The 23,324-nt window shown below is 41.2% G+C and overlaps 1 protein-coding gene across 3 annotated transcripts in view; it reads right to left on the reverse strand.

Moving 5' to 3' along the window:
* Window positions 1-7,482, reverse strand: part of TBC1D8 (TBC1 domain family member 8) — a 157,763-nt gene extending 150,281 nt beyond the window's left edge. For all 3 annotated transcript variants that reach the window (XM_053664683.1, XM_053664682.1, XM_053664681.1), the window contains exon 1: window positions 7,196-7,482. In XM_053664683.1, the coding sequence (XP_053520658.1) occupies window positions 7,196-7,322 (127 nt within the window). In that variant the 5' untranslated portion in view covers window positions 7,323-7,482. The remainder of the gene's footprint in view (window positions 1-7,195) is intronic.
* Between the last annotated feature and the right edge of the window lie 15,842 nt (window positions 7,483-23,324).

The following is a 23,324-nucleotide window of genomic DNA, read 5'->3' on the forward strand; positions in this document are numbered from 1 at the left end:
AGAAATAGACATGGACAATAGTGTAGTGATGGACAGAAGAAAAGGGGTGGGGGGGAGCAGGGGCTTAGTGTCGAGGGGTAAAGCAGGGGGGCAGGGAGGGCAAAAGGGGGCATTTGTAGTAGGGTCAACAATAAAAATAAAGTAAAGAAGAGAAGTATATAGGAGAATGTGACTAGGTTATATGCAAATACTACATTAGTTTATATGAAGCACTTGAGCATCTGTGAATTTTGTTATCCACAGAAGATGAATACCCCATAGATACCAAAGCACAACTGTATATAAATACACATATATATATGTAAATTATAAAAGAAGTAGTGGAAAAACAAGCTTCAGAAAAATACAAAGTACAACTCATGTTGTATAAAATTATAAAGGCATGCAAAACTAAACAATGGAGGAGTTCCCACCAAGATGGAGATGTAAGTAGAAATGCTTCACTTCCTTGCAAAAACAAAAGGATAACAACCAATTTAAAAACAATAAAACATCAGAACTGCCAGAAAACCAAACTGCATGGAACTCTAACAACCAAGGAGTTAAAGAAACATTCATCCAGACTGGTAGGAGCGGCAGAGACCAACATCTAGGCAGAGAGGACCTGCAGCAAGGTGGCAGACCACAAGGGTAAGGAGGAACTGGCTGACTGGGAAACTGAGGACTCAAAACCTCTAGCTATGGAATCCTGTGGGGGTTTTGAAAGCCAGGGAAACTCCCAGTCTCTCAGGAGAGTTTGTTGAAAAGTGGGGCTGGAGCAGAGCAAGCCAGCAGCATTTTTCCCTCTCGGGCCCCTCCCCCACAGACAGCACTACAACACAGCAAAGAGGGTTGACCCATCCCAGGGAATACCTAAGACTCTGCCCCTTACAACATAAGGTGCACAGAGACAAAGAAATATGGCCTAAATGAAATAACAGATCAAAACTCCAGAAATAGAGCTAAGCAATGAGGACACAGACAATCTATCTGATGCAGAGTTCAAAACACTGGTAATCAAGATGACTACAGAATTGATTGAGCTCAGTCACAAAATGAAGGAAAAAAATGAAAGCTACCCAAAGTGAAATAAAGCAAAGGGAACCAACAACGAAGGGAAGGAAATCAGGACTCGAACCAACAATTTGGAACCCAAGTTAGAAATAAACACCCATCTAGAAGAGAATGAAGAAAATAGAATTCAAAAAAATGAGGACAGGCTTAGGAACCTCTGGGACAACTTTAACAGCTCTAACATCTGAATCATAGGGATGCCATAAGAAGAGGAAAAGTAAGCCCTGGCTGGTGTAGCTCAGTGCATTGAGCACGGGCCCATGAACCAAACAACCGCAGTTCAATTCCCAGTCAGGGCACATGACTGGGTTGCAGGCCAGTTCCCAGCAGGGGACACACAAGAGGCAACCATACATTGATATTTCTCTCCCTCTCTCCTTCCCTTCCCCTCTAAAGGTAAGTAAATAAAATTTTTTTTAAAAAAACAGCAAGAGAAAAGGAGATAGTTACCTACAAAGAACTTCCCATAAGATGATCAGCTGATTTCTCAAAAAAAACCTTACAGGCAAGAAGGGGCTGGAAAGAACTTTTCAAAGTCATGAAAGACAAAGACCTATCCAGCAAAGCTATCATTTAGAATGGAAGGGCAGATAAAGTGCTTCCCACATAAGGTAAATATTAAAGGGACTTATCTAAGAAAAAGAAGATTAAAAACTATGAACAGTAAAATGACAACAAACTCACAACTATCAACAACTATCAACTGAACCTAAAAAAACAAACCTAAGCAAACAACTAGAAAAGGAACAGAATCACAGAAATGGAGATCCCATGGAGGATTATCAATGGGGGGGGGGGGAGAATGAGGAAAAAAAGGTACAGGGAAGAAGAAGCATAATTGTTAGGCATAAAATAGGCAGAAGGAGGTTAAAAATAGCACAGGAAATATAAAAGCCAAAGAAATTATATGTACAACCCATGGACATGAACAAAGATGGGGAGGGGAGGTGCTGGTGGGATGGGGTACAAGGTGGAAGGGGGATAAAGCAGAGAAAAAAATTGGGACAACTGTAATAGCACAATCAATAAAATATACTTAAAAAAACTAAACAATGTATTTTAGGGGTACATATGATAATTATGTTAAAACTACAAATAAAAGCAAGGGAATATTAATACCTAATTCAGGATAGTAGTGCCCACAAGGGATGGAGGGGACTGTAATCAGGAAAACACAAACACACAAGAGTTGTCTCAGGCATTGGAAATATTCTAGTTTTTGTAACATGTGGTGGATATATGATGTTCATTTTATTACTTATTGTTCACATTTACATGATACACCCCTTTGCACATAAAATATTTCATATTTAAAACTTTCAGAAAAACTATCATCCTGTATATTATATTTCAATGTCCATTACCTATTAATAACTGTTCAGAATAAAACCAATCACCAAATACAGTACCTTTTCCTAAGATCTTTTTAGGAGCCATTTATTTTGTTTTTTATTTTTCTTTCCTTTTTTTTGTTTAGTAAAAAAGGAAAGCAAACAATAATATTTGGTGGAAAAACAGACCCACCAAATGTTCAATAATATTAATGACTCAGATTCACAGAGCTGTGTTAACCTCCTGGTGATGTAGTGGGGAAATCCTTCAAGATTGTATAGGTCATTTACATAAAGGTTACCAAAGGGGTGGTTCTAACAGCTGGGCTTGTACAGCTGACAAACTACCATCAGTGCTTACAAGCACACAGGGACAGGAGTGAGAAACAGCAACACTCTGTATTATTTGTTCCTGTTTTCTGCATAATTTCCATTTCCAAGACAATGCAAAATATTTCCCAACCTCAAAGGCTCACATCTATCTATTTTACTTAGACATCCATGTAGTCACATTTATCAAGAGTGCTCCAGTGACAGAAACTGTTCCAGCACTGGAGGCACAATGGTGAAGAACACAGACTTCGGACCTTCCTTCTGGAGCTCATGTGCTGGTTTGCTCAAAAGAGATATAGCCACAAAGTGACAAAAATGATGAGTGCTACAGAGAAAAAGTGGAGAACAGCAGAGAGGCTTAGGGGTAGGTGATGGCACCCCAGACAGAGTGGGCAGCTGGTAAAGGTCCTAGGAGAGAAAAGTACCTGACACACTAGACAGTCTGTGCTAAAGAGCAGGGGTGAAAAAGCAACCTGAGAAATGGTGAGGGACAGCTCACACAACACCCAAGAAGCTGTTCAAATATGAGCAAGGATGATTTTCATACAGTTAATTCAAATCTTTAAAAATAGATGGAAAATATTATCAGATTACCAAACTAAAAATATTATCAGATTTACCATTTATACTTTAAATGGATTCCTCCTTTATCTAATGCTGCCAGAATGTGGAGTGAAGATCATAAAATCCTATCCCTTCATGGATAGTAAATGAATTCTTTAAAAGCTTCAAGCTTCCCAATGATTTGCAGCTCTTCCTAAAGAGTCCCCCAGTAAGGCTGAAATGGCTAGCCTCCACTACCCACATCTGGGTGGTGATAGTCTTTGAAGTTTATGCTGCTCATTTTTAGAGCTTCAGAGAACACTGGGGGAGATGGCACTAATGTCATGCATTCCCCTTTGTTCTCCCAGACAAGACTGAACTATTATAAGAAATATTCCCATCGGCTGCAGACATATCCAAGTGAACTACCAGAGCAGCAAAATCACTTCTGTCAAGGGAGCGTTGGGAACATCTGATAATACTGTATTCAGCCACACCGTAGTCTAACTGGAGGAAAAGGTGGCTGCCTCCCACCACTGCCTCTGAGCCCAAGATTTTCCTTCTCCAGACAGGTCCTAGGGGGTAGTAACAAGGCTACCTGATAAATTGGTGCCATGATCCTTCCTGCACAAAGGAAGAAGCTACAGAAAAAGACAAGAGGAGGGGGTCTCTGTTTCCCATCCACTCCCTCCAACTTCCCACACAGTCAGACTGCCAGATAAACAGGAAATAGAAAAGAGAGGGGATTTTCCTGTTCTATGCAGTTTGCTCAGCCTCACACAGAAAAGCTGGGCCTCCACTCCCACCTAACATTTTTTTTAAGTGGGATCTGTCACTCATGTATGTATTCATCTACCAAATGTCTACTAACAATATACTGTATGTTAGGCATTGTCATTGGTAAAATTAATTGGGAGAAACAATGAACAAAATAAATATACTATACACGAAAAAACGTGAGAAAGTTATAAAAAAAACTAGAGATGTGTATAGGAAATGAGTGTGTGTTTAAATACAAAAAGCAATTATAATCCTCAGTGAAACAAAACCTTCTATTTCTGAGGGTGGACAATTTTTAAACTCGTTAGAATACTTTAAATGCTAATGATCTCATATGTCTAAGCTGTTTCTACCTAATTACAAATTCAGCATTGCAATAAAAGAAAGGTGATATTTCTTCAATACTGCTCCCTTACATTTTATTTCCAACCCCTCTTAATCATCTCTACTTGCTTCTCTCCAAAGAAAAACCTAGAACTGGTCAGAACGTGCATCATGTTAAGTGTCCAGTATATTCATAGATAAACTCAGTCTAAGTTTTAAACCTTTAAAATAAATTGCTGAAAATCTGCCAAATTATAATTCTAAGGTTTCTGAAAACCACCACCTACATGGAGCTGCTCCCTGTGCCACATCAGTTTTGATTTCACAACATTCATAAGTGACCCCATTAGGATCAGGGGATGTGGTAACTCAGAGTCACAATCTGCACAGCCATGTTACTTGCTTCCGGGCTAAATGCTGCCCAGCTGCCCAGGAGCTGTCATCCTTTTACAGTCAACAGGAGGTTCTAATAAAGAAAAGTAGCAGTGACAACATGAGACCTGATTGATTTTGGAATGCACTATGAGGGGGACCCTCATTTTGAGTTCCTCACAGACAGACTCTGCACAACAAAGCAAACTCTTCTGATGAAAAGCTGGCCTGAATCTCAATCAGGCATCTGATCTGAGGCTCTGCCCTTCCTGCCTGGATCTCTCTCCTGCTAGATAAATAACCTGACGTCCTTTATTCCAAAGCAGCTGTGCGAGCATCCCACAGTCAGTGTATGGTGAACTAAGTGAATGAAAGTACTTACTAGACAAACATTCCTTCTGTTTTCCCATTTTACAAATCTTCAAGCCCTGTCGTCACCCTCTATGAAAAGGACACCATTTATAGGCCAGGTACTGCACTTAATGCACCCAAAATTAAGATATACTATTGTGGGGTGAGGGTACAAACCCCTCATCTGGCCCTTTGCCTCTGATGGGCCTCGCAAGGTGTCACCAACCTCCATTTTCTAAGAGCTCAAGGCACTAAGTGCTAATGTGCTGTTCCCAACAAGGCCCCTAGGGCCTCCTGCCTCTAACTGCCTCTCTCAGAGCTTAAAACAGCTCCCAGAGCACACCCACCAGCTGCCCAAATTATCCCCACTGCAGACCGTAACAACAGATCACCCTGCTACACCTTTCATCCAATTACCTCAACTATGCCACCACTCTCCCATCCAGAGCCACCACTCTCCCATCCAGAGCCACCACTCTCCCAACCAGAATCAGATCAACTCCTACCCATTGCTGGAGATTCATGACATCTGCCCTGCTTAAGGAATCCTTCTGCCTGCTTTCCCTTCCTGAGTCTAAAGTACAAAAGGGTAACTTGCACTTGGTCCTGCAGGTTCAGAGCCAACTAACTGATCTGATCACATTTCCCCAGACTTTATTTAGAAGGAGAGCCTCTCCCTGAAAAAGAGGGTAACAAAATCACCAACAATGAGCCCAAGGAAACGCCCTTGGTCCCTTGACCTCAATCTCTAGCACTGGTGTCCTCCTCTGTATAAGGAAGGCTGTGATGGCAAGAAAATCCTCCATTGGCTTTTCTTTCTTTTTCTTCCTTCCTTCCTTCCTTCCTTCCTTCCTTCCTTCCTTCCTTCCTTCCTTCCTTCCTTCCTTCCTTCCTTCCTTTCCTTTTCTTTCTCTCTCTCTCTTTCTTTCTCTGTTTATTTTTAGAGAGAGAGGAAAGGGAGGAAGAGAGGCAGAGAAATATCAATGTGAAAGAGACACATCAATCCATCAGGCCTACCCACCTGGACTTTGGGTTCAGGACTGCAGACTGAACCCAAAACCCAAGCATGTGCCTTGACTAGGAATGAACCCATTTGCAAGGCCCAACTAACTGAGCCACACAGTTCAGAACTCCACTGGACCGTTTAAACAGGTGTTCCAGCTAATGCAGGCTGGCCTCAATTTCCCCAAATATAACACAGAGAACAGTATGGTGATTACCAGAGGGAAAGAGCATGAGGCAGAAGAGAACATGAGGGGAACAAATGGTGACTGAAGGAGACTTGATTTTGGGTGATGAATACACAATATAATATACAGGTGATGTATTACAGAATTGTATGCTTGAGACCTATATAATTTTATTAAACAATGTCACCCCAATAAATTAAATTTAAAAAAATTTAAACATTTTTCCAAATGCTTGATTTTCAATGAGAGTGGTTAACCTTTAGGGGGGAAATACTTTGTTTTTCATAAATTTTACAGGCTTGAGTTTTGTCCTATCATTCCTTGGAAGAAAATGAAGGGTGTATGGAACATACGTGTTCAATTATGCTAAGACCATGAGCTTGGGATTTGCACAGCCTCGGCTACCCACGCCCCCGGGAGTGGAGACCCCACTCCACCTGTTCCGGTCCTACCCACAGTTCCGGAATGCCAGGGACTCCCAAGCTGCGCCCATCCGTGGGCTAGCGGAAAATCCCAGCAACGACACCACCTGCAGCCTCGGGTGCGTCCAGGTGTCGGGAGTCAGTGCAGGCCAAAAGTGCCTCCCACAGCTCCTCCCCGACGGCCCTCGCTCCCTCCGGTCACGCTCCAGCCAGCGTTTCTCCTCGGATTCCTGAGCCAAGTCTGACCTCCTAGAGGCCACTGGGTCAGGCACTGAGGGCCCCTACCTCGCCTGGAAAAATGCACGAACCCACAAGTCCTTTTGACACAACCTCAAAGGGGCTTGCACGAGAAATGCACAAAAAGGAAAACAAGCCCGAGCAGGGCCGCCCCGACCCAGGCTCTCCCGTGAAATCGCCACCTGCGATTCTGTCCCGCGAGGACGGAGGTCTAGGGCCCGGCCGTGGTGCCCGTCCCTCGCCCCCGCGCGCTGCTTACCGGTGAGGCGGCCGCCACCCCCACCGTGCCCCCGGCGCCGCTGCAGGATAAAGTAGCAGCTGCTCTTCTGAGTCACCCACAGCTTCAGAGCGTTTTTCAGCAGCACCTCCTCGGGCTTGAGCCACATGGCAGCGGTCTGGCCGCGCCGTGTGCCCCGGCTTACATTGCCAGACCGATGGCCGCGGAAGGCCGACCCTACTCGGGAAGAGGTAGCAGCAATCGCTGCCTGCCTAGCGCCCGGAGAGCACCGCTGGAGAAGCTAGCTCTGCGCAGCTTTTCCAGCTCAGCCCGCCCCACGCAGCCCCACCAAGACACCGCCCACAGGCCCGCCCTAGCCCCCTCCCAGTCTGCCCCAGGCCGCTCCCGCCGGCGCCCGCTCCGTGAGGCCTCCCTGGTGTCGGAGTCCTGGCCTCTCCAGTGCACAGTTCCGGAACAAGGGAGGGAATCCAATCCCTGCTGCCAGCCAGGTCCTCCTCCCCTCCCCACCAGGCAGCGAAGGGCTCCGGGGCACTGGCTCCTCCTCCGCCCTTGCTGGGAGGCCTCTTGGGATGGCACAACATCCTGAGCCCAGGAGGAGAGAGTGGGAAAGACCACTGGTACTCCACAGCTGCAGGATGGCGGACCTGAGGCATTTATCTTTGGCAGGACAAAATGCACGCCAGAAAACCCAGGCGTGTTTGGAATAACAAAACACTTAAAATAACAAGAAAAAATTTTACATAACCCAAAAGAAGTATTAAAAGTTAAAAATAATTCTTGTCCGATTTTTTAAATGTTTAGCACACGTTGATGGTCTGTTAAGGGATCCGAGGGAGCTGCCGAAGAGGCAGTGCCATTCGTAGGACCCTGAGGGAACTGACTGAAGTCAACACTGGACTTCCCTTGAGGACACAAAAATATGGATGGGTATGAGGTGACTCCTGCAGGTCCCCTATCAGGAATGAAACTAGTCGCGTTTGTTCTGAGAATTGAAAACCTGGGAAACATGGTAGGTGATAGTATGGAAAATCTGGAAGAAATGTGGAGGTAGAGTTTTAAAAGTATTTCCTCAGAGCTAGTGTAGAAATAGACACAGGGTAGCTGGCATTGAACAGGCTGGTGGGCCTCCAAGCCATCTCTGCAGGAAGGCAGTTAAATATAACACCCAAGCAAAAGAGTGAGGAAGGTTAGTAAGCCGGTACAGGTGTCCTAGGGAAACTGAGACAGGCAGTTAAACAGTTAAATGGCCAAGCAGTTTACAGCCATCTAGTGAATCCCAAAATTCTATCTTCCCTAGCGGAATATACTTAAGAGTAAATGGTTTACATTTCTCCAAGGGTTAATAGCTTAAATTACCCTACTCAGAAAGGTAGATAAAAATCCAACTAGTGCCATTTGTGCCAGCCACACCCAAGGACAGATGAAGTGGGGTGGGGGAGGGAATAAAATTTGTTTCAGTGCATCAGCATAGAATTATTGAGACCCTCCCCCTAAGACCTACCCTAAACTCCCAGCCTTCGAAACCCTGAAGACAAAGGACCCAGTGAACTCTCCCTCTCAGAAGTGATGCCCTATGCCTTTCCCTCTCCCTCTTCTTATCCCCAAGTAGCATTCCCTTTCCCTTTCTTTCTCCTAAGCTCCAGAGCCCTTCTATTGCTTCTATAACTTATTTCCTGAATCTATGGAGCCCCACTGGCTCACTTCTACTACCTGCGTAACTTTGTGAATAAACCTCTTACAATTTGTGTTCTTGTCTCTCAATTCTTTCTTTGCCAAACCCAAGAATGTAGGTACAATTTCACCACCAACACCACCAGTAACAAGAGGAAAAGAAAAACACCAAAATGTCCCTCTGTTTTTAACAAAGCAATCCCTAACAAAATGCGACCGTTAATTAGGACAAAACTGAAAAGTAGAAGTTAGTTAAATTCCCCAACGGGGTGCCTTGAAATTGAGTGAAACCTCTTTACCATGAGCCAAGGAGGATCAGAGGGATTGATACAGAGGGATCTGATCAGATCTTTGGGGAGGAGTAGGGAGGAGCCATAGGAGAAAGTTGCCTAAGTCTAGGACAGGACTGGCTGAAAAGCTGAATTCCTCCAGAGCTCATGGTATTATAGGCCAGAAGATTTAAAATAAAAGAAGGACTCTGGATCTCTGGCTCTCTGGCTCTTCCTCAAGGATACCTGGAAAAGGTATCCTTGATACCTCTTCGGGTGATGCAGCTGTCTATATTACCCAGTGAATGGTATTTTGGATGGGAAGGAACTCCCTGGCACAGCCTAGGATAGGGCTAGCCTGGTAGAAGGTAGTCCAGTTATTCTTCTCTGGATGTTTTAGAGGGAACAGGCTCTGAGGCAAAAGCCTACCATTCCAAAGTTGCATAGCTTTTGTAACTTTTGTTGTTTTAGTTTGTAAACTAACTCTAGAAATAAGATAATTAAAAACTAACAGGAGAATGATAGGAGAACTCAGGTGTGAAAGAGTTTAGCTTTAATTGATGGTTTAAGTGATTAAAGCTGTAATTAAAGAGCTAAAGAATTCATGGGCTTAAGTGACTAATACATGTGGAAAGCTGTTATTTTAAAATTGTGTAGCTTTTGAATAAAGACTCCTTTCCTTTACCACCAAACCTTCACCTCCGGAATTTTGCCTAGAGGGTGGCAGCAGGCTGCAGGACCCCACTTGCTGTATGGTAACAGGATCAGCTCAGAAACTTGGCCTGACCTGGCAGGTAAGAGGCCACTGTGAGCCCTGCAATAGGACTAAAGGACCTCCACCCATGGGTCAGGAGCATCTGTGGTCCAGAACTGGAAGGTCACTGACACATATCTTCTGAATAAAACTGAGGGAGGAAGTCAGATATAATAAGGAGGATTTGTGTGCATCACAGCAGACAGAGCCCTCACAAATGGCAAGAAAATATTCCTTTTAGAAACATTCACTGGAACCTGCCCCTGTCAGACACACTGGCAGGCGCTGGAATTGCAGAGATAAATGGGAGATGGCCTTGCCGTGAAAAACTCACAGGTAGAGAAAATAGGCACAAAGTGCAGTGGGGGTCATGGTGCGTACAGTGGGGATGCACAGAATGAAGGATCAGTTCCTCAAGGAAGGTATTGAGAAAGACCCACAGAACAGCTGTTGGTCAATGGGGCTTGGAAAATATTTGCCACAAGGTCAAGGAGAGAGGGTATGTCTGGTGAATGAATCAGCAGGTATGACATTGTGGTTTAGGCACACTTCTGAAAGCAGTCCTACACCAAATCTTGTTCTTGCTGCTAGTTAACTGTGCAACATTGACCTTGGGCAAGATAAAAATCTCAGTAAGTCTCAGTCCATTCATCTATAAAATTGGAATAATCATAGCACCTTTTTTAATATATACTATCCAGTGTTTATTTAAGTACATTGCTTGAAACACACATAAGCACTCATTAAATGTCAGCTATTATTACTAAATGTACAGAAGTTCCTAGAAGTGAAATAACCCACATACACACTCACTCATATTTTAAACATGAAGAGTCTCCAAGTCTTGGCCCATGTACATTCAGACTGAGAAGACTGAAGGGCCTGTCCTAGTAGCCTCCCAAGCGCAGGTGGTTATGCAAGAGCAGAGGCCACTGGACTAATTTATCCCCTTCACATCCAGAAAAGAAAGATATTAAGTCACATATGGTGACCTACCCATACTGAGCATTACTGAAAATAGACTTTAGTCAGTTCGGTTATACGTAACTAGTAAGTTCCTTTTGGTAAATGCCAGTTGCCACCACTGGTTTGAAATATGTAAAGAGCTGAAGTTCCGCCCCTCCCTACACACTCAAGAAAAACAATTTCTTACAATGGAAGCAAGTCACAGACCAAATGTTGCTGCACATTTAAACATATATTAAACATTTATTAGAAAGAGAGCCCGGTGTAGTCCTACATCCTGTTCTATAAGGTCCTGAAGACTCAGGTCTCTAACTGCACCTGGCATTAAATGTTTACTTAAGATAAAAACACTCAGTGGATTGAGCTCAGTTCAGGCCTTCTAACCAAAGGATCGAGGTTCGATTCCCAGTCAGGGCACATGCCTGGGTTGCAGGCTAGTTCCCAGGAGGGGATGCACGAGAAGCAACCATACATTGATATTTCTCTCCCTCTCTCCTTCCCTTCCCCACTAAAGATATATTACCCAATGAATGGTATTTTGGATGGGAAGGAACTCCCTGGCACAGCCTAGGATAGGGCTAGCCTGGTAGAAGGTAGTCCAGTTATTCTTCTCTGGATTCTTCTCCTGAGTCTTCAGGAGCTTATAGAACAGGATGTAGGACTACACCGGGCTCTCTTTCTATAAATGTTTAATACATGTTTAAATAAATAAAATATTTTTAAAAAAGATAAAAACATAACCATATGCTGAAGTAATTTTGTGGTTGGCATCAGGCAACCAGATTCCTCTGAGTCAGAAGTTGGACATAGGACCTTTTAGTTCAAGCCTTAGATGCCATTCCAAAGGGTGAGAAGTGAAGAGCTCACTAAATTTTAGTCAACCCACCTTCTCATACAAAACAAATTTCACCAACAAAATGGAGATTATGCTTTTAATCTCCATTGGGCTAATTAACAAATTCTCTGTTGTTTGGAGAGGAAGACAGCTGGAGTATGGGTGTTTGATTACATACTACGTAACCAACCCCTGGAGGGTGTATACATGATTAGAATTAGGGTGTCTGTTGCTGTTTCCTAGGGTGCAAGTTAAAACCAACTAGTGTACACATATATGTCACATTATAACCATGTTATGGTGTTTTAAAGTAAATTACCACCAACATCACACCACTGTCTTCCTTTCAGAAGTCATAGGTCTCTCAGATTTGTGGTTTAGTTAGAACATAGTCATTAAAAGCATCCCCTTCAGCCCTGGCTGGTGTGGCTCAGTGGATTGAGTGCTGGTCTGCAAACCAAAGGATTTCTGGTTTGATTCCCAATCAGGGCATATGCCTGGGCTATGGGTCAGGTCCCCAGTAGGGTGTTGCCAGAGAGGCAACCACACATTAATGTTTCTCTTCCTCTCTTTTTCCTTCCTTTCCTCCTCTCTAAAAATAAATAAATAAAATCTTTAAAAAGGAAAAATTTTTTTCAAGAAAATCACCTTCTTCAGGGATTGCTAATAGCAGGAGGTCCCCAGCATTCCCTTTTATAAAGGAAGTGCACTACTCACTCTGTAATCTACAGCAGTTCCTCTATCCTCTGCTTACATTTTTCCTATGTCTATAATTATATAAAGAATATTAACAAGTTTGGAAAGAGTCCAACAAAATGCAACTAGTGTCCACCTCCTTAGAAATGCCCCTCCCAGAAACTGTGCAGCCCCAAATACACCAGGCTCCTCTCCCTTGAGAAGTAACAAGAAGGAGGCCAAAGGATGGGAAAAACTAGGCAGAAAAAAGTTAATCTTGTGTTTTCCTCTTAGTTCTTTTTGTATCTCAAAAGAGTAATCTGAGAAATTGTATCAAATGGCAGTAATGATGAGTCCATACACTTGCCAAGGAAAATTACACAGTTAGGAAATGTACAAACGAGGCATGTCCTATTCCAAATTTTTTCCCTATTTTACAACCAGTCTGTTTCATTGCTTTATAAGTCAGAGAATCTATACTAATAATTTCCACAAAATATGTGATTTGTACCATAATAGTATTAAATCAAATAATAAAACCTTGAAACACTCTAATTACTCTGAAAGATTGCTGATCTACAGCTGACAGAATCCATATTCTGTTTCAATAATAACCTTAACTAGAAGGAAAACTATTTTGACCAATTGAAAGGAACTTCATAAACTATAATTTTCCAAAGATACAAGTTACACTATTCTTTCTCAGAGCCCAGAATTTGACCTAAAAATGTTTTCTTTGCACATTCAGCCACAACTGGACCAATAAGAGTAGGGTACCTCCTCTCATTTTGGTATAATTTCTGATGTTACTAGAATATGTTGAGAGCCTCCCTCTTCCACTTCTTCATACCTATTGATGTTAACAAGGGCCCACTTTATTTTCTGGCAGAAGTGTTGCCTTTGAGTGTGGTTGGTAGGGTATGTGAATGTTTCACATGAAATGAACAGCAATTTGAACATTTCATCCAAAACACCATATGGTGTGCTTGAGTGTGATATTGTTGTGTACAGAATCACATGCTTTTGGTTTTGTAATAAAAGATTTAGTGTAGATTACCAGATCATAAAAAGGGGGAATTATTTGTGCTGAACCCTCTGTGTGTGTGTATTTATTTACTGGTTGTAGAGAGAGGAAGGGAAAAAGAGAAAGGGAAAGAGACATAGAGAGACAGAGAGAAACATGGATTGGTTGCCTGTCATATGTGCCCTGACCAGGAATTAATCCTGCAAAGTTTTAATATATGGGGCATTGCTCCAACCAACGTAACCACTTGGCCAGGGCAACAAAAGCCCACTTTAAATGAGGACCCCAGTTTGAAGAGTTTTTCATGATAAATGAAAGACCAATACTGAGGCACATTGTTATGCTATTTTACAACATCCAGGATAAAAAGATCCTGACACCTTCCAAAGAGAAGAAACAGATCAGAATCAAAACAATAGAAATTAAAGCAATATTCTCAACGGTAATGCTGGAAGCCAGAAGATAGTGAAACAAAACCTTCAAACATTTGAGAGAGAATGATTTTAGACTAGGAATTCTATACACAACCAGTCTATTAATCAAGTGTGATTTGCTAATCACCTGAAGACATTTTCAGATATTTTTAATACATTTTATTGATTATGCTATTACAGTTGTCCTGTTCCCCACCCTTGTTCTTCTGTACCCTGTACACCTCCTCCCACCCACATTCCCTCCTCCTCCCAGTTAGTTCATGTCCATGGGTCCTACATATAAGTTCCTCAGCTTCTACTTTCCTATACTATTCTTAACCTCCCCCTATCTATTTTCTACCTACCAATCATGTTTCTTATTCCCTGTACCTTTTCCCCCATTCTCTTTCCTCCTATTCCCCACTGATAACCCTCCATGTGATGTTCATTTCTGTGGTTCTGTTCCTGTTCTAGTTGTTGGGTAGGTTTGTTTTTGGTTTCGGTTTTTTTAGGTTTGGTTGTTAATAGTTAGTTGTGAGTTTGTTGTCATTTTACTGTTCATATCTTTGATCTTCTTCTATTTCTTAGATAAGTCCCTTTAACATTTCATACAATAAGGGCTTGGTGATGATGAACTCCTTTAACTTGACCTTATCTGGGAAGCACTGTATCTGCCCTTCCTTTCTAAATTATAGCTTTGCTGGATAGAGTCATCTTGGATGTAGGTCCTTGCCTTTCATGACTTTGAAAAGTTCTTTTCAGCCCCTTCTTACCTTTAAGGTTTCTTTTGATAAATCAGCTGATAGTCTTATGGGAAGTCCTTTGTAGGTAACTGTCTCCTTTTCTCTTGTTGCTTTTAAGGTTCTCTCCTGATCTTTAATTTTGGGTAACTTAATTACGATGTGCCTTGGTGTGTGCTTCCTTGGGTCCAACTTCTTTGGGACTCTCTGAGCTTCCTGGACTTTCTGGAGGTCTATTTCCTTTGTAGGTTAGGGAACTTCTCCTTCATTATTTATTCAAGTAAGTTTTCAATTTCTTGCACTTGCTCTTCTCCTTCTGGTATACCTATGATTCAGATATTGGAACATTTAAAGTTGTCTTGGAGGTTCCTAAGCCTTTCCTCATTTTTTTTGAATTCTTGTTTCTTCATTCTGTTCTGGTTGAATATTTATTTCTTCCTTCTGGTCCAAACAATTGATTTGAGTCCTGGCTTCATTTCCTTCACTGTTCGTCCCCTTTATTTTACTTTTCATAACCTTCACTTTTTCTTCTATTTTTTGACCATACTCAACCAATTCTGTAATTATCATGATTCCCAATGTTTTAAAGTGTGCATATGATGGGTTGATTATCTCTTCGTCATTTAGTTGTATTCTTTCTGGAGCTTTGATCTGTTCTTTCATTTGGGCCATTTTTTCATTAAATACTTTTAATTTTTATTGTTGTTCCAGTTTCTTTTGTATCTGCACACCAGTTTCATGTGAGGGGGGAGCCTTAGGTATTCACCAGGGTAAGGCAACCCATGTTGTGCTGTGGTGCTGTATGTGAGGGAGGGCTCCAAGAGGGAACGATGTCACCTGCTCAGCTCTCTGCCAGCTTCCAATCCCATCTGCCACTACCCACAAGCAAATCAGGTCCTTCCGTTGCTGATTCCCAGGTGGGTGGGCTTGTGTTCTGGGACCCTGTGGGTCTCTCTAGTGAGCTCTCCTGTGAGGCTGGGAGTCTCCCCCATCACCTCAACCCCCACAGGTCTCTTCAGTCTAAGGCTTTGAAACTCTGTTTCCATGCACTGGGACCCTGGGACCGTGCAGTCCATCTTGCTCTCCAATTTTTCCTCCCCATCTGTCCAAATGGCAAATGTGGGACCCTCTGGTCTGCCAGCTGCCACCTCTTCCAGTCCTCCAGTCACCACCTTGCCACAAATACTCTCTGCCCAGCTGCCTGTCTCTGCCCCTCGTACTGGTCTGGGTGAATGTTTCTTCTTTAACTCCTTGGTTGTCAGACTTCAATACCATTCAATTTTTCATCAGTTCTGGTTGGTTTTTGTTTTTAAATTTGTTGTTGTTCTTCTTTTGGTTGTGCAATGAGGTACAGTATATTCACCTATGCCTCCATGTTGGCCAAAAGTCTCCATTTTCAGATATTTAAAAAAATTTAATTGCCAAATATACTTTCTCAGGAAATACTGAAGAATGTGGAAAGAAAGAGTAAATCAAAAAAAAAAAAGGGCAGAGGAAATAGGAACTAGGAAGTAGAGGAGTCAACACATGAAACTCACAGGGAGCTCTCCCAACAAGGGTCAAGGTGAATCCAGCACCACAGCTCTGTGTGGTTCAGGCAGTCTGAGGGCAACATGAGAGTTATGAACCTGAGAGCTTGACTGATTGAGAGGAACTGGGCTGAGAGGAACTTGATAGCTCTGGCCAAGACTTTGAGAAAATTTGCATCAAATACATACAAAACTAAGCAAATTTTTAAATGAGGAAATGTTTAACTCAATAGGGACTAAGTTTTACAAGGAGAAAAATGTAAAACTATGGCTTATCTTTGAACATATTAATCAAAATAACTATATTAAATATTGGCTTTAACTAAATATCGCATTATGATTGTAGTGGGAGAATGGGGGCAGTATATGGTTTGGGGGAAAGAAAAGAGTAGAACACCTAAATTCTCATGTTTCACAATAGGAAGTTAATTGATAATATCTTAAAATCAAGAATTAGTAGTATGAGCATATATTTAGGAATATGGAAGTAGAGAGGAAAGATGGTGGTGAGATAGGAGAGAGTGGAGTTCACTTCCCCCTGCACAGGGGTGAAACACCTAGCCAGTCTTCTCAGGAATAGAGCCAACAGCCAATAGTACCCCAGCATATATGAAGATTGTAGAGCAAAAATTGTAGAGGACATTAAAAAATCAGATGGTAAGGAGAGTGCTTTAGGACAATAAGTTCCCTGGGTCCAGCTCAGGGACCAGGGAGGCTGACACCCTAGGTTCGGTGCCCGTGGTCTCTGTCACAGGGTTATTGGGAGAGAGCTGGGTCAATGGCTCCTTCCCCTGCCAAATGAGGCTTGAGCAGCACTGGGAGAGACCTGGTTGCTTGAAGTCTTGAAGTCACAGGGAGGGGAATAAAGAGAAGTGGCAAACACATGGGGGCTGTGTGTACCCACAGAGTTGGTGGACACTGTTTGGGGAGTGTTGGGCTGTGATGGGCCCTAACCCGGATAGTGTCAGGACTGGTTGAAGACTGAGACTGTGTGAGAAGCCAGGCCCTTGTATGGAGTGGCAGGCTTGAGCAGGAGGAATTTATCAAAAAGAAAAAGGAAAGAAGACTCTCGGGGGTTGAACTAGCCTGAAGGGGCATTGAGAGTCCCTAGCATCTAGGACAGCAGAGTGAGAAGGTGGTGTGTGAATTTCCCCTAATTAGTGTACCTCAAGGACAGCAAAACTGGTGGAACAAAGGAATAGGCTGGAGCAGAAGGGCACTGGGAGCCCAGCAGTGAAGTGGGAAACTGGGCAGGAGGCTGGACCAGTGCCACTCAGGAAGGGAGAAAAGCAAAACCAATTCCCCCTCAGACTGCTGCAGCCAGGCAGACCAGAAGAACTGGCTTGGCCAGAATGAAGCCAGGAGGAGGCTTTCTTTTTCTTTTTTTTTAAGTGATTTTTTTCCTTTTAACTCCTTTGTCCTTTCTTTTGCTTTTTTATCTCTTCTTCCTTCCTTCTTTCCCACCACCCACAAGTGAGATAATAAAACCTGGAACTGTGAAAATACCAGAATTGGACCCAAAGAGGGGTCATTCCAAATGCTGAGACAGTGAGACAAATTTCACTTTGCTACTCCAGAGATCTTGCAACTTATTGTATATTTCTATTATTATTTTTCATTACTCTTACATCTTTTATTTTATTAGTATTTTTGTATTTCTTTTCTTTCTGTTTAGTCTTCTTCACTAGTCTGGTTAAATTGCATTATTGGACTGGTTTCCCTTGTTCTCTCTTTTATAGTATATTTTTAATTTACCATTTTCCACTTAACTTGTGCTTCATTAGCACACTACTCTAGGTCCTATACTTCCTATTCTTGTTATCCAGATCACATAGATTCTGTCATATGATTGTTGCTCCATTATTATTATAAATAATTACTGTTCCATGCAATTGTAAATACTACACAGCACCCCTGCCAGATGTTAGCCCATTTCACTGTTTCCTGAACTTTATTACTGTCATGGTTAACTCTATTCTCTCACACACTACACCTATTTTCTATCCTTTAGTCTCACCATATCTCATAATCTGACCTCCCACAAGCTCACTTCTTTCTAGATCCAACTCAATCCTTCCCCCCAGCAACAAGAGTCTTATCTTCTTCCTACACTTTCTAAAAAGTGGATAGTTGGGTGAAATATCATGGTTAACACTATACATATCCAAAGGATCTCCTATCTCTTCTCTACAGGTTGGTACTTTAAATATAATAGAATACACTCCTGCTGTCTTAAACCATTTTGCCTTCCCCCTCTAATGAATCACATAAAACAGTAGGGGGGAGCTGAGGACACCAGGATACCTGCTTGAAGAGGAAATCTGCCAAAGTAGCCACCAACAGATAACAGAAATCCACCAAAGTAGCCACCAACAGATAACAATGGAAAAAGGTGAAGGAGGGAGTGGAAGCCACAGTAACTGCAACCCAGCACCAACCTGCAAATACAACTAAATGGTGGAGAAATTACTTAGAACAAACAGGTGAATCCTCAAAACCTTGTACACAGGGAAGAACTAGCTTCAACACAACCTGCCCACACCAGCACAACAGAATACAAGAAATGGAGGACAGAATGATCCTCAGCCAGCTGGAGGGAAGGACCCACCAAAGAAAGACCCAACAACAATTAAACCAAAGACATACGGAGAGCCAACATAAATGCCAGTCCAATAACAGCAAGCTCAGGAGATCAAGGAGACTACACCACTGAATCTCACAGGTCTTCTACCACAGAAGTTCACACCATAAACCCAGGGAGTCAGAACAGATTAATTTAAGAATCAGAGGCTAACAAGAAAAGTCTCATAAACAATGGGAAGACAAAGAAACAATCCCCAAATGAAAGGAAAGGAGGAAGCCTCAGAAAGAATACTAAATGCAACAGAGGCAAGTCAACTATCAGATATTGAGTTAAAAGCAATGGTTATCAGGGAGCTCCATGAGCTCACAGAGAATTACCAAAAACTACAGGAAAACTACAATGAACTATATCAAGATGAAAAAGGAAATAGAAACTATCAACAAGGGCTAAGAGGAAATGAAGAATACAATTTCTGAACTGAAGAACACAGTAGAAGGAATCAAAACCAAGCTAGATGAAACATAAGATTAGATCAGTGAGCTGAATGACAAGGTAGAAAAAAACACCCAGATACAGAAAAAAAAAGGAAAATAGGCTCAGAAAATACAAACAGGGGTTAAGGGAAATGCAGGCCAACATGAAATAAAATAATATCCATATAATAGGGATACCAGAAGAAGAAGAAGAGCAAGAGATAGAAAACCTGTATGAAAAAGTAATAATGGAAAATTTCCCTAATTTGGTGAGAGATATAGTCACACAAATCCAGGAAACAGAGAATCCCGATCAAGAAGAACAATGAGGGGCCCACTTCAAGATACATTATAATTGAAATTCCAAAATTCCAAGATAAAGAGAGAATCCTAAAGGCAGCAAGGGAAAAAACAGAAAGTAACATACAAAGGAGCCCCAATAAGACTAGCAGGTGACTTCTCAATGGAAATGCTCCAAGCCAGAAGGGAATGGCAAGAAATATTCCAAGTAATGAGAACCAGAGGCCTGCAACCAAGACTGCTTTATTCAGAAAGGCTCATAATTAAAATGGAGGGCCAAATAAGGAGCTTCTGGGACAAAAGAAACCTCAAAGAATATACCTCCTCCAAACCAGCTCTTCAAGAGATGCTAAAGGGTCTGCTTTAAGAATGAGGAAAAAAAAATAGTGAAAGAGAGAGGAACACTGGTATGGAAAAATGGCAAAGAATAAGTACCTATCAATAATAACCTTAAAAATAAATGGAATAAATGCCCCAATCAAAAGATACAGAATAGAGGAATGTAAAGAAAACATGACCTGCACATATGCTGCCTACAAGAGACCTACCTCAGAACAAAAGACCTACACAGACTGAAAGTGAAGGGCTGGAAATGAATATTCCCAGCAAATGGACAGGAAAAAAAGTCGGGGTAGTAATAGTCATATCAGCCAAAACAGACTTCAAAAAAACAGCCATAAAAAGAGACCAGAAGGTCACTTTATAATACTCAAGGGAAGAACCATCAAGAGCATATAAATATTATATATATATGTACCAAAATACATTTAAAAAATTTTGGAGGACTTCAAGAAAGACATTGACAGCAACACAACTATAGTACAGGATCTTAACACCCCACTGTCAAAAATAGATAGATCTTCCAAACAAATATCAACAAAGAATTGTGGCACTGAACAGTGCCCTAGATGACATGGAATTAACTGATATATAGAGAGCCTTCATCCTCCAAAAGCACAATATACACTTTTCAAAAGCACGTGGAACATCTTGAAAGATATACCACATTATAGGACATAAAACAAGCCTCAACAAATTCAAAAAAATTGAAATCATATCAAGCATATTCTCCAACCACAAGGGGCTGAAAGTAGAAACCAACCTCAAGTAAAAAAAAAAAACACTCAAATTTATGCATATTGAAAATCATGCCATTAAACAATGAATGAGTCAAGAATGAGATTAAAGAAGAAATCAAAAATTTTCTGAAAGCAAATGAAAATAAACTCACAACAATCCAAAACTTACGGGACACAGCAAATGCAGTCCTGAGAGGGAAGTTCATAGTGATACATGACTACCAAAAAAAGAGAAGAAACATTTCAAATAAACAATTTCACCCTACACCTACAAAAACTTGAGGAGCAATAACAAAGACAGCCCAGAGCAAGTAGAAGGAAGGAAATAACCAAGATCAGAGGAGAATTAAATGACATAGAGACATTCTAAGGATCAATGAATCTAAGGGCTGATTCTTTGAAAAGATAAACAAAATCGACAAGCCTTTAAGCAAGCTCATCAAGAAAAAAAGAGAGAGGACCCAAATAAACACAGTCAGAAATAAAAGATGGGAGATTACAACTGATTCCACAGAAATACAAAGGATTGTAAGAAGTTACTACAAAGAACTATATGCCAAGAAATTTGAAAACCTAGGTGAAATTGACATATTTATGGAAAAATATAATCTTCCAAAACTTAATGAAGAAGAAGCAGAAAGCCTGAATAGACCAATAGCAGCTAATGAAATTGAAGCAGGACTCGAAAAGCTTATGACACACAAAAGCCCTGGACCAGATCGTTTCACAGAAGAATTCTACAAAGAATTTAAGGGACAGCTAACCCCCATCCTTTGTAGATCAGCCAAAAAATTCGAGAAGATGGAAGTTTCCCAAATTCTTTTTTTATGAAGCCAGCATCATCATAATCACAAGACCAGATAAAGACACAACAAAGAAAGAAAACTTCAGGCCAATATTGCTGATGAACATAGATGCTAAAATCCTCAACAAAAGATTGGCAAACCACATTCAGCAATACATTAAAATGATCATACACCATGATCAAGTGACATTCAGCCCAGGGATGCAACGGTGGTATCATATTCACAAATCAGTAAACATAATACACCACAGAAACAAAACAAAAGGCAAATATCACACAATCATATCAATAGATGCAGAAAAAGCATTTGATAAGGTACAGCACTCACTTATGATAAAAAAAAAACACTCAGCAAAGTGGGAATAGAGGGAGCATTCCTCAACATAATAAAGGCCGTATATGAGAGAACTAGAACCAGCATCATATTCAATGGCAAAAACTTAGAGCTTTCCTACTATGATCAGGAACAAGACAAGGATGCCCACTTTCACCACTGCTATTCAACATAGCACTGAAAGTCCTGGCCATAACAATCAGACAAGAAAAGGAAATAAAAGGCAACCAAATTGGAAAGGAGGGAGTAAAACTGTCATTGTTTTCAGATGACATGATAGTGTACAATGAAAATCTTATAGACTCCACCAAAAAACTTCTAGACCTTACTATGTTGACCTTATTTATTAATAAATTCACTTATTAATAAATTTGGCAAAACAACAGGATACAAAGTCAATAATCAGAAATCAAAGGCATTTTTGTATGCCAGTAATAAAATATCAGAAACAGAAATTAGAAAAAAAATCCCATTTGATATAGCAACAAGAAAAATAAAGTACCTATGAATAAACCTGATGAAGGAGGTAAAAGACTTGTGCTCAGAAAACTATACAACACTGAAGAAATAAATCAAGGATGACACAAACAAATGGAAACATATACTGTGTTCATGGATTGGAAGAATTAATATAATCAGAATGTCCCACTACCCAAAGCAATCTATAAATTCAATGCAATCCCTATTAAAGTACCAATGACATGTTTCACAGATATAGAACAAACATTTCAGAAATTTATATGGAACCATGAATGACCTTGAATAGTTGCAGCAATTTTGAGAAAGAAGAGCAAAGTAGGAGGGATCACAATGCCTGATATAAAATTGTATTACCAGGCCACTGTAATCAAAACAGCTTGGTCCTGGCATAAAAACAGGCACATAGACCAATGGAACAAAACTGAGAGTCCAGAAATAAACCCAAGTCTCTATGGTCAATTAATACTTGACAAAGGAGGCAGCAGCATTAAATGGAGGAAAAATAGCCTTTTCAACAAATGGTGTTGGGAGATCTGGACAGCTACATGTAAAAAAAAAATGAAACTAGATCACCAACTTATGCCATACACAAAAATAAATTCAAAGTGGATGAAAGACTTAAATATAAGTTGTGACATCATAAACATCCTAGAGGAAAACATTGGCAGGAAAATCTCAGACATTCCACACAGCAACATCTTCACTGATTTGTTTCCTAAAGCCAGGGACATAAAAGAAAGAATAAACAAATGGGACCTCATCAAATTAAAAAGCTTCTGCTTGGCTAAAGAAAAGAGCATTAAAATGAAAAGAGAACCAACTATATGGGAAAACATATATGCCAATGATACCTGGGACAAGGGTTTCATCTACAGAATATATAAAGAACTCACATGACTCTACTCCAGGAAGACAAAAAACCCAATTGAAAAATGGGCAAAAGACTTGAACAGACACTTCTCCAAGGAGGATATGCAGAGAGCCCGGAGACATATGACAAGATGCTCAGTATCACTAGCCATCAGAGAGATGCAAATTAAAACCACAATGGGATACCACCTCACACTAGTCAGAATGACCATCATAAACAAATCAACAGTGTTGGAGAGGTTGAGGAGAAAAGGGAACCCTAGTGCACTGTTGGTGTGAATACTGACTGGTGCAGCCAATATGGAAAATAGTATGGAATTTTCTGAGAAAACTAAAAATAGAACTGCCT

The sequence above is a fragment of the Artibeus jamaicensis genome, unplaced genomic scaffold (genome assembly GCF_021234435.1).
Source record: "Artibeus jamaicensis isolate MK-2021 breed Jamaican fruit bat unplaced genomic scaffold, CSHL_Jam_final contig_384, whole genome shotgun sequence".
NCBI lineage: Eukaryota > Metazoa > Chordata > Mammalia > Chiroptera > Phyllostomidae > Artibeus > Artibeus jamaicensis.